This window comes from Mirounga angustirostris, unplaced genomic scaffold (assembly GCF_029215605.1).
Source record: "Mirounga angustirostris isolate CCGP_5_RB_7025 unplaced genomic scaffold, mMirAng1.0.hap1 SCAF_11, whole genome shotgun sequence".
NCBI lineage: Eukaryota > Metazoa > Chordata > Mammalia > Carnivora > Phocidae > Mirounga > Mirounga angustirostris.
In genome coordinates, this window is record NW_026991719.1 from 27369490 (window position 1) to 27382394 (window position 12905).

General features: G+C 37.3%; 1 protein-coding gene across 10 annotated transcripts in view; it reads right to left on the reverse strand.

The window, feature by feature from the left end:
* Positions 1–12905, reverse strand: part of DMD (dystrophin) — a 2113108-nt gene that overhangs the window by 807471 nt on the left and 1292732 nt on the right. For all 10 annotated transcript variants that reach the window (XM_064573900.1, XM_064573902.1, XM_064573903.1 and 7 more), the window contains one exon: positions 3131–3306. In XM_064573900.1, the coding sequence (XP_064429970.1) occupies positions 3131–3306 (176 nt within the window). The remainder of the gene's footprint in view (positions 1–3130; positions 3307–12905) is intronic.

The following is a 12905-nucleotide window of genomic DNA, read 5'->3' on the forward strand; positions in this document are numbered from 1 at the left end:
AATCCTCATTACATAGGCTTGCTTTGTTTTAGCCTATGATTTCCTTTATGGCTGATAAATTTTCATTTGCATCTTCTTCATTTACAAAGACCATATTGGTGGCTAAGCCATCATTAAACTCATTATCCTGTCATGCTTAAACCTATAGATGCTATCCAGTTCCTCTGCTACATAATTGAGGCAACAGTGAATTTTGTCTTCAATTGTATACCTAATTGACTGCATTTTATACTTCATTTATTTCCAACATAAACTAACCTTAATGGATGTCCACTGCTATTTGAATTTGTTCTGGGATTTTTCTGCTCATATTTCTGATACCTTGCATTTTCAAAAAGAAGGGTTTAAAATTATGTAGCTGTAAGGCTCCAAACAGTTTTGCAGATTTTTTTTTCTGCTTAAATTGTGTACTTTCTTTTGTATGTGTACATGGACTAGGAAACATGAAATATTTCCAACAGCTGCATTTAAAGCCCATTGCAAACTGAGAATACTGATGTCAACTTGAATGGTCATTTTATTTTTCACCTGTGCAATAAATAACCTCTGGTTCCTGCTGACTTTTCCTTGGGTTGCAGTGAAAGCATGGCATTGATTAATAATAGTTTCATGATTACAGCTCTTCCACTATTGTTAGGTTAACATATTCTTTATATGTATATTTTTTTACTTTTACTTTATTTGCTACTGGATGCTTGGATATAGCTGTTAGTGTATTGGTAGAAAAGGCACTTCTATTTTATTACTTTTTTACATTTCATAAAATTTAAATGATACAAAAATTCTGAGGAAGTATGCCATGAAACTGATCTCAGTGGAAATTTAAATATGCTAACATTTATTTTTAAAATGTAGCGTGAAGTAGACAACTTTAAAAGCTGAGTTAAAAAAAAAAACCCTCAAGGAAGCTGATCTTGACTTTTTAAAGCACAAAAGTACAATATTTAATGTAGGTCAAAATGTTTAAATGGAAAAATATTTCTAACCAGTTACAGCCAAATCCCTAGCTGTAATTAACCCACAATTTGTGTAATATTTCATCACAGTGTCAGCATACACTACTTTCTTGTAAACTTAGAAGGATCTAAAATTTTAGAGCTTATTTGGTGAAACAGTCTTAAGGCCCTATGTTTCTAAGTTCTGATTTTCATTTAGAAGTCAGTAATAGATCACTTTTTCACCTGAATTTTTAAAACCTTGTTATCAGAGAAAATATTGACATGTTGTATCTAAACATAATATGAGCAGGATATTTAGAGATGAGAAAAAATACTTTATATATAATAAAGAAAAAATAATCTTCCAACCCATTTAATCTACTTTATGAATTCAAGTTATTAATTTTTAGAGCAGGCTATGCAATTTTCCTTAATCTGCCCATTTGTTAACATCTTATTTTAGACTGGATTGACTTTAGTTCAGAAATGATATTATACAGGTTTAAACCTGCTCATAGTCTAAACATATCAGTTATTTAAGTAATGATATAGTTTTGTGTTTAATAGAGAGATTTCAATGTGGGAAAAAAGTATATGATTTCCCCGAGGAAGCAGTTTCACCACCAAGTTTAGACCTTTATTTTCCATTATCTCTATACAAAATTATAATTATTTTCTTTTTTTTTTAAGATTTTATTTATTTATTTATTTGAGAGAGAGAGAGTGAGAGAGAGAGAGAGAGAGAGCACAAGAGGGGGGAGCGGGAGAGGGAGAAGCAGACCCCCTGCCGAGCAGGGACCCCCCGACGCGGGACTCGATCCAGGGACTCCAGGATCATGACCTGAGCCGAAGGCAGTCGCTTAACCAACTGAGCCACCCAGGCGCCCCAAAATTATAATTATTTTCTAGGGCGCCTGGGTGGCTCAGTCAGTTAAGTGTCTGCCTTCAGCTCAGGTGTGATCTCAGGGTCCTGGGATTGAGTCCCGCATCGGGCTCCCTGCTCGGCAGGGAGTCTGCTTCTCCCTCTGCCCCTCCCCCCTCTCATGCTCTCTCTCTCATTCTCTCTCTCTCAATAAATAAAAATCTTTAAGAAAAAATTATAATTATTTTCTAAGCCAAGATTCAAACTAAAAATGTTTTTAGATGATGCTATTATTTTTAAACTTTATCAAGAGGTGTGTGTGTGTGTGTGTGTGCAGGTTAAGTAAAGCATCCCTTTTGTAGAGGAATATGAATTTTATCTACTTTTTGAATAATGCAACAGGAGCAAAGGCACCAAGAGGAGGTGGGCAAAGACAATGGACCTAATTCTGAAACCTTTCTAATATACCCTCACCAAAGACGTTCATCAATGCGTTGTCCTAGCTTTCTGAATATTAAAAATCACCTACTATGTAGATGATAGGTAGGAAGCAAGAGCTTGGCAATAGAAGGGAGTTTTCATTGTTGCAAAACAATAGTCTCATTTGGTAAATAAAGGCCAAGTCCTCCCTTATGAAAAAGGCAACATTAGCATCAACAACTGGAAGCATAATACAAAATCCCATTTATAAAAATATCTATGCCTTCCAAGTGTGGCAGCATACATTTGGCATTCTGGGCTTTCAGGACCTTCCAAAGGAAAGTTAAAAGATGACTGAATTCAGCAATAACCTTTCTGAGGTTTTATTTGCCCCTTTATTTTTTGCCCCTTTAGATTTGACCATTGTCGGCCCAAGTCCCTCTTCAAGCATGTACTGACAAACATAGTGGAACTAAAAAGTAAATATGACCATCTTGGTTTTGAGTATCAGAGTCACATTTATAGCTGTTCAAAAATCTAGCCAAATCGCAGTCTTTCCTACAAAATAGTCATTTGTTATTTCCTTTTGTCATCTTCTTTCAAATAAATGAGCCTCAGCTTGTTAAAACCGGAATATACTGAAGATGTTCATATTTGAACAATCGCTTGGTGTTTAAAACACACTTCAAAGTTTAAAATAGCAAAGTGCTATTTCACTAGCAGCAGCTACATGTTTCAGGACATGAGACACAGAAAACAAATTCATTATTGTTACTGATTAACAGTTGAGGGGCTCCTTCCCCTTACTGCTTTTCACCCTGGTTCCAATCTTTCACAGAGTCTTTTTTAGAGGACAGCTTAAATAGCTCTGCTAAAATTTTAGGATTCCTATTTTTATCTGTTATCCTACCTCTTTTTTCTTTCTACCAGCTGTTTGCAGACCTCCTGCCACCGCAGATTCAGGCTTCCCAGTTTTTCTTGCAGAATGCTGGCATCTGTCTTGGAGGACTGTTGAATTACTTCTTCCCCAGTCGCATTCAATACCTTGACAACAGTTTGCCGCTGTCCGATGCCATCCTGGAGTTCCTGTAAGAGACCAAAAAGGCAAAACAAAAATGAAGCCCTACGTCTTTTTATTTGAGAAAAGATTTAACAGTGTGCTACAACATGTGGTTCTACGGGGAGAGACAGAAATAAAAAAGCGCCGTGTGAAAGTTTCTCTATGAAACTGACATGCCTAAATCCAAAGGCTACAAGGCAGAAAGATACCTTTTATGTGTCAGTAAAAAAAGCATCCTCTCAGTTCAGCTCTGGTCTTTCTATTTGTAAAGCTTGTCAGCTAGACGATGGTATAATGTCCTACATATCAATTAGTTGGAAACCTTCTCAAGAGCAAATTCGATTTCTTGTCCCCACAAGGATGCTCCACGTTTAATAGTCTATGAAGTGTCGTAAAATTTCAACATGAAAAAAGTATTTTGATTTCTTAATGACTGTCGATAGGAGAGGTGAAAAAGAACAAACATAACTTTAGCCATAGTATTTAAAAAAAAACAACCTCTAGAGATACTTAAGCAAAAATGCATTGCTATATTAGAAGGAGATTTATTTCAAATTCTGTTTCCATCAAGGTATTTTGCATTATAAAACCACATAAAACAGAATTAATTGCTTTCAGGGGCAGCCTATCAAAAAATCCCTAAGGTACAGTGATAAATTTTAAAATAATCTATAGCCACCAGAACATTTTTATGAGTCATTGATGATGTCAAGATGAAATACCTTCCACTTTTTATCCTGAATGAAATTTTAAGAGTAACAGAAAAGGACTGTCATTAAAAAAGAGACTACTACAACCAAATATACATAAAAACAAAAATGCTCTTTACCATTACCTAAAAATGGCACTCTACTATTTTTTTTTAAAGATCATCCAGAATGTTTTAGGCAATTAAAATAATCCAGTACTAAATCTGCAGGTTAGAAAATGAAATGATCTGAGAACTTGAGATCCCTACCACATTTAAATCAAAAGGGCTCACAAATTCCCACATACTAATAGCATAAAGTTAGTATGCAGAACACTTACCTGATAGATGTGATTCTCATGATCTTGTATTCTTATATTTCCCTGTCTTTTGAGCCAATACCAAGGACATAGTAAATGCCAGTCCATGCTTGCCAAATAAATGAATGGATGCATGTCTTCTGAGACTGGGTCAAATCTAAGATTCTTATTCCACATAAAGAATTTTTTTTTTTTTACTACTTTCGTGTAATATTATTTTGAATACTAGAATTTCTGGTAGTATAACTTTAACAGTTAAAAGACTCAATCAATCAGCAAAAATGATAACAAGGCCATTATTCCAGGGACCACAGTGCCTCAAATGAACATAAAACTATGCAGTTATCGAACTGTTCATAAGCCTTCCTCACTATACTCTCTTACATGTACGAGATATGCTCTAGTGAACATGTGGTATTTCCTTGCAACTAGTTGATTTTGCACCATTACTTGAATCTCACTCTTTACCATCCATTCACACCGGGGTGGCGTGTGACACTCACTGTTACTTGCTTAGTAACGGGTACACTCATTCATAACAAACTGTGTCTATATTCCTATTATACCAGACATTCACTGAGGTCAGAGACTGTGTCCTATTCATGACTATGTCCTTAATGCTTAGTCCAGTATCTGGCGCATGGGAGGTTTGGGTAACTATCTGTTGAGGGAACGCATGCATGTCTAAATAAAGGAACTGGGGGAGGAAGGGAGACGTTCAGTTTCATCACTGTCATGGTATCATTAGTATTAATACTTATCAGGCCTCCTAGAGATTAAAAAAAAAAAGTTCCATTTTCTAGGTTTCAGGCAGTATATAATCTAGCTGAAGAGGTGAGACACAGTTGTGAAGGATAATTTGTTGTACTCCATACAAGAGAGAAAGCAAGATGCTCATAAATGATGCACCAGAAGAGGGATGATTTCAGTGGAAGGATGAACAGAAGATGACTCTGGGGGGATGTGAAATATGAAGAATGGGTAGACCTGAGAAACGTGGAGGATCAGGGGGGTTAGCAGATGGCAGGAGGCAAGGCCTATGGTGTGCCATTTCCATGATGTGATCAGGAGTATGTATGTGGGCTCCATGTCACTGTATGGGAGGGGGAGTGCAGGGAGAGGGGCAGCCCTGGGTGGATCTTGGGCCTCGGCAGAGAGGACTTGGCTTTTCATTACGGAGTTTGCAATGCTTTGGGTGGCAAAAGAAAATAACTTCCGTTGTAAGTACAGGAGTATTGGAGCTAGAGCTGTGTTTCTGGATAATTCTGAGGCAGAGTTCAGGCTAAGTTTAAGACAGGGACACAGGGAAAACACTAGGACAGGATTCTGGGAGACTGGTATTGGGGTAAGACTAGACTTTTGATAACGCACCAGAAAGGAAAAGATAAACCTAATACACTGTTAGGGCAGAAGCTACAGGGTTTGTGAACTAGCTGGATCATGCAATCATGCATGACTACTGGAATGGGAAAATCTTTGCCTAAAAGACAGAAGTCAGAAAAGTAGAGAAGAAAGATTAAGACTCTGATTTGTACCTTCAGTGGTGTCCAATATCCACACCTATTCGTAATATTTTGAAAAAATGCCTGGAGTATGTATTAGATGTGTGCTATAGCATTGCGTCTCAAACTTTAAAGTGCAAAAGAATCTCCTAGAGAACTTGCCAAATTGCTGATTCTGGTTTAGTGGTTCTGTGGAGGGCCCAAAATTCTCTACTTCAAACAAGCTTCATGGGGACGCCGATTCTGCTGGTCCAGGAACACCACACTAGTAGTCGGATGACAGAATCTTTGTTAAGAATTCTTGGTGGTGGTTTATAATGCTATAAGCCAAAACTGCTTCAGAATTTTTATATCAGCTCTTCTGCTTTGTATTTTTGATCTTGGCCCTTCTACTTCATGGCTGGTGGCTGCAGTGACTTTTACAACCCAATTGTAGAATCAACAAGGGTTTTATTCTTTCTATTTCCCAGATAAGAGAGAGAATTGAATAGCTAAGAATAAAGCAATAATTTAAAATTGTTAGATATAAATCTCATTTATATAGAGTCCCAAACCAGGGCCTTCAGGTTTTTTAATTTTGTGAAAGGAGAGCTCATTAAATAGTCTATTGCATTTATGTGAGAAGATTTTGTAATCAGGAGAGGTATTTACAGTGTATGAACCACTTGAGGAGAACTTTCCGTAATAAAGAATAAGACAATGGCGTAATGGATTGAAACAGGAAGTAAAAAATGTGTACGTGGTGTTTTACAAGTTAGCCTCTGAGCCCAAAGAAGATAACATTTGATGTAATAAATTAAATGTAAAACCTCAATCAACTTTATTCACTTAGGGAAAAACAAATTAATTTTAATTCTATAGCTTCTAAATATTTTAAGCACTAAATTATTCACTACCAGCAAAATGTCCAAGCTTTGATATCATACTAATGTTCTGTTGTCATAGACATCCTTATCTATTTCTCTGGCAATTAACATCTAGTCTTAGTTTGGGACAGAAAGAGAATCATAATTAAATCTATTGGATTATTCATCACAGTTAGAAAGCTTATTGTGTTTTGATTCTGCTATGAAAGCATCATTCTTAATAAGGATTCCATATCAGACTTCCCTAGGGAACTTTTACAAAATATAAAAGCCCAGAATTCCACCGTTGGCTGACTGTATCAGAATCTCTGGAGGTAAGGGGACAAAGGAGTACAAAATAGATTTACTGCTGAAGAAAGAGTAGGCAAGAGACACGTGGAAGGGGTGAGTGAGCAGGAGAGACATGTTTCATAGTTACTGCATTATCTCAACTTCTTGTATGCTTTTTAAATGGAGAAATATTCCTAAATTACAGGAAATGACACATTTAAGTCCCTCAAGTCTGGTTAAATTGAGGAAAGTCAGAGAAATTATGGGCAAGGAAGGAACTGCTACATTTTTTTTTTTTAAAGATTTTGTTTATTTATTTGACAGAGACAGAGCGAGAGAGGGAACACAAGCAGGGGGAGTGGGAGAGGGAGAAGTAGGCTTTCCGCCGAGCAGGGAGCCCAATGCGGGGCTCGATCCCAGGACCCTGGGATCATGACCCGAGCCGAAGGCAGACGCTTAACGACTGAGCCACCCAGGCACCCCGGAACTGCTACATTTTTACAGAGGAGAGAATATGAGGCAAAAGCAGTCAGTACGTTTTATACGAAAACATTACATACATTTAAAAAAGTCTATTTGCCAAACTTTTCAAAACTGTATGAAAGCACAAAAAATGGAACATACAATGTGACCAATAAAGAAAAAAAATAAGCTAAGAAGCAGTTATGGGAAATTGTACAATGACAAAACTGGATAAGCTGGGTAGGAGTTAAAGAACTGGCCAAATACCACAAACTAGGCGGAAGAGGAAAACAGACAGATAAAAGAGATTGGGAGAAAAGATCAAGACTGAGGGAAACCGAAGAGGAAAAAAACAAACCTTCATTGACCAAGTAGATGCATCAAGAATGCAATCCTGTGATTTAATTGTAATTTCGTTAAAGATTTCCTTGGAGACAGATTAATCACTGACTCCGTTCACTCACTGGTCAAATGAAAACATATAAGAATAGTAACATTGGACACTGGTGAAACCGCCGGAGAAAATTCTACTGTGTGATTTCATAAAAATATGATGTGTTATCTTTTACTGCTTTACCCTTTCTGTCCTGCTTAAGATCATTCCCACTGTTTTCTCTTTGTCAGTCCCTAGAATTCAAGTAAGAATCTGAAAAAAAGTTTCTGGTCCTTTTCTCAAAGATAAATTAAACGAGTCTGTTTCTCACGTTCTTTTTTTTTTTTTTTTTTTTTTTTAAGACTTATTTATTTATTTGAGAGAGCGAGAATGAGAGAGAGAGAGTACGTGAGAGGGGGGAGGGTTAGAGGGAGAAGCAGGCTCCTCGCTGAGCAGGGAGCCCGATGTGGGACTCGATCCAGGGACTCCAGTATCATGACCTGAGCCGAAGGCAGTCGCTTAACCAACTGAGCCACCCAGGCGCCCCTCTCATGTTGATTCTTAACAGTACATAGTCACCACTGCCTTTAGAGGTTTTGATATGCCTCAGAAAGTATTCAAATTTTATCAGATGATGAATTTTTGTAAGGAAGCAACATGAATGGACAAATACCCAAAGCATACAGCAGGCTCAGTGACAAGACACATTCAACCTAGCCCATTCGTCGACTGGCTGACTCCATCCTGGTGGAAGACCGGATGACCCTGGGAGAGGATCTCATGAGGACAGTGACAAGCACTGAAAGATGGCTGGAATTTGGGAAATGCAGGATTTAAAAGAGGGAGAGGGAGGCAAGAGTAGAAAAATGGTGTATCTAAAAAAGGAGTGAAGGGCACCTGGGTGGTTCAGTCGGTAAAGTGTCTGCCTTCAGCTCAGATCATGATCCCAGGGTCCTGGGATAGAGGCTTGCATTGGCCTCCTTGGAGAGCCTGCTTCTCCCTCTCCCACTGCCCCATGCCCCAGCTTGTGCTCACTCTCTCTCTCTCTCTCACCCAAATAAATAAATAAAATCTAAAAAAAAAAAAAAAGAGTGGAAAAAAGGAAACATGGCCTAGAGAAATGACAGTTTTTGAGTAAAGAATGAAAGTGGTAGGAGGCAAGAAGCAAGGCCAAGTTCAGGCACCTAGAATGAGGATATGGAGAATAATGCCTACTTATTAACCACAAGCTCAAGTCCAAACACTAGCCGACCGAGGAAGGCCTAGAGGGCCTCTGCAGCCTCTTTTCCCCCTCTGCTTTTGCAGCCTGCTGGACTGCTGCTCCCCACTTCCACCCTTAGCCCCAACTCCCTGTAAAACTAAATGGCCTTCCACTTACTTGATGGTCCCGCTAAGTTTTGCAGGTCAAAGTCATAACTCACCTGCCATGCTCAGATTAAATGTTTCCTCTTCTGCTGGACCCTTTAAGAGGCCAGGGAGAGCTAAATGCCTCTCCACTGTGTAGGTATTTGTAAAATATTTCTATTTAGTATCATTTGTTGGTAGCATTCATGTCTACATTAGACTTTACGGCTGAGGATTCAGTAAAATAGTTTTTTCTTCTTTTGATCATAAAATATGAATTCATGTTTAAACTGTATCTCAGGTTCAACTTTCATCTGAGGACCTACAGATCTTTTATTAGTAATTTGCAAAATAAGTCAAATCAAAGAGGAACAGTCTTTAACAAACGATCAACCCAAAATAAAATGCACCGTTTTCTTCCTATTCTTCTCCTGGTCTAATTTTATTTGCATTTCAGTAAACATTTATTGTGCTTGACAAATATAATGCCCAAACCATAAGTATGTTGTTGTTAATTTGTTGCAGGACTTGGAGGCAGGAAGGGGGGGTCTTGTTAGATTTTATCTAATACCCTCTTTTTCCTGGGTGATATGATAGCAGATTTGCTGGTTGGTACACATACCCTTCCCTAACTGCTCCTCATAATGGTTGCTATAAAGGAATAATGAGAATTCCTTTTAACACTAGAATTAGACGGCTCCTTTTCCCAAGCAAACATCCTGCCAATGAACTAAAGGAAAATTATGCACAGTAGCTATTTATTTTAATGGGACATTTACCTAATATCAAATTACAATGAAATTTCCTTTGGATGTGTTTATCTCATCCACATCAGTGATATATACAGTCATTATTATCACTGCTATTAATGTGCATATCAAATGGTATTTGGTACTTTAAGTACTAAATGCTTTGAAAGGTTATCTCAGGTGTTTTTTTTTTTTTCTTTCCCACGAAATAATGCCCTGGGCAGAAAATCCCCAAAATATACATTCTTTAATTTCAAGCAGACATTCCAAAAGAAGAAAAAAGTATATATGTTAAATCTCTGCCTTTGGGGCTCTGATACTAGAGACTGTAAGTTAAATCTGTCCTCAGACATGATTTGGCATTAGAACTTAGTAAGTATGGGTGGGGCAGGCATGCATTCTACTCTGAAGGAATCTGAATTAGTGGTCTTTGCTTTAAAGAAAACTGTTGTTATAAAGTACACAACTTTGCAAAGTTAATAGGTTTTACTGAGTAAAATATCGATGATAGGCCTCTCTAGGTTCACAGATTTGTTCAATCTTTCTTGGCTTCTAAATCATTCATTAGAACTTCAGGAGAACTAACTGGGAACATTTAAGACTTGTTTTTCCTCTCTATTTACATAGATTTGTTATGAAAACAAATCGACTTTTCTCTGATCAAAAGGAGGTTCTTCTCTATGACCATGCTTGTTTTTTTTAACTGAAGTGAAATTAACATAGTGTTATATTAAGTTCAGGTGTATAATACGATTCAATAATTATATACATTACTCAATGCTCCTCATGATTAAGTATACTATTGATCCCCATTATCTATTGCACCATTCCTCCCCCACTCACCTCCCTTCCAAGTATCTATCCACAGATAAATGGATATAAATGTAGTACATACATACAAAGGAATGTTACTCAGCCAAAAAAAAAAGAATGAGATCTTGCCATTTGCAACAACATGGGTAGATCTATTGGGTACTATGCTACATTAAATAAGTCAGACAGAGAAAGACAAATGCCATATGATTTCACTCATATGTGGGATTTAAGGAAAGAACAAACAAAGAAAAAAGACAAAAAAACCACCGGACTCTTAAATACAGAGAACATGCTTGCTCTCTTAATAAGAGATCCTGGTAATAGAACATATGACTTCAGCCATAAATTTCTTTTAAAAATTATTAGGGTGGTTGTAAAAAGATGTGAGATATTTCATCATGGAACATATCGCATGCAACCAGAAAATGCTCACTCTAAGACGAATACTTGAAAGGAGACATGGATCATTTTTAAATTCCTCCTTCTTTCTAGAGGTTTTACCAATCTGGAGCCACACAAATATTTATTCGAAAGCCATTTGGTGGGTATAAAAAGCATAGTGAGTGTATGAAAAAAGCGATATAACTTTTTTTTTTTTAAAAAAAGCAAGATGATCTGTAAATGGAATTAGGACTGGAAATATCTGATTAAAAGTCAAATCTCATTGGCTTTGAAAAGCTGGAGTTTCCTATTTGTACTTTCCACGCTTACAAAGTATTTTCACTAAGTGGGGCATTCACTGACTAAATCACTATTTACTGAGTGCCTCCTATGGGCCAGGCACTCTGCCAGGTGCCGGCTATTGCTGCCTGCAGTAGAAAGAATGGATTGGAGAAGCTCCGGAGTAAAAGGAAGAAGACCAAGTAGGAGATGTCACTGTAGTTAAGGGAAGGGAAATGGTAGTGTGGATGGGGAAGTAGTGGGAGAGATAGAAGTGGTTGGAAACAGTTGATATTTGGGAGGTAAATAGGATTTAGCCCTTCACTGGAGATGTGAGGGAAGGGAAGGATATCGACTAGGCAGATGGGGGATACTGGACTGAACTGCAGAGGAAAAATTAGGTTTGAAAATATAACTGAGATAATTACTGGCCGAGGTAAGTCTAAGATTCATCATGTGGGTTTGGCTCTGAAGGTGGTTGGATTCCCCATTTTCATTGAAAACAGTAAGGTTAATTTCAAAGGGAGATTTTGTAATTCAAACATATTTTGGGACTTCCTGAATATTTGCCTGACAACTGCTACATAGGGAAGTGAGAGGAGTAACACTGTCATTACTGACCCTTGTTATGTCTGTAGATTGCTACATTTTATTTTCATTTGCTGGCAAAGAGATCCATGGGTCTATCTCATGACTCACATAATGTAGAAAGTTCAGAGGCAGTATGATTGCCTAGAACATTTGGAAAAAAATAAGAGTATTGCTCTCATTGCAGTTGCTTTTATCTACCCATCCTAAGTTCTACCCATCCACTGCTAAATATCAATGGGCAATGAGGATTTAAAAACATATTCATGCTGCTGTGTAAGAAATCAGGAATTTAACTTTTCCCTTCAGACTCCCTCTTTTTTGTCTTCAGAGGAATTTTATGTGCCTTAGCTTTGGCATAATCTCTAAATGATTGTTTAATGTAGGTAAAATGTTCAATGTGAGTAAGTATTATCTTCAATGTGATTCACTCCAACAAATACTTAGGTAACTACTCTGTATCTGATGCCTTTACAGTGACAAATAATCTTGTCTTTTCCTGTCATTACTCAACAGAGGAGAGCTATAACATAGCTATGGAGATGCTACGTGAACGAGATAGATCAATTGTGTGATTAGCAGTATGATGATATGTGTACATGTGTCTATATTCGTATTTGGGAGATGGGAAAAGAAACATAAACATCATGGTAATTAAAATTATACATGACTGAGGACAGTCTTCTTCATTCTTTATATTGCCAGGCACAGTGCTGGGCGTTGCTTACCTTAATAATTGCTCAAGAACTATTTGTTGATAAATTGAGTGCAAGACTAGACAAGATATTATAGTACCCTTGAATGGCTTCCCACTTGAGAAAGGTTCATAAGTAAAATTCTGAAATATATATAACACCCTGGTATGGAAAAGAGACATTAAAAATAATTGTGTTTTACCAAAGTCTTGTCTCGTATCACAAATAACAAGTTATCAAGGTATTGTTTTCCATGCTCTTGAGAATGGAAAGGCCCAGAAATAAAATAAAG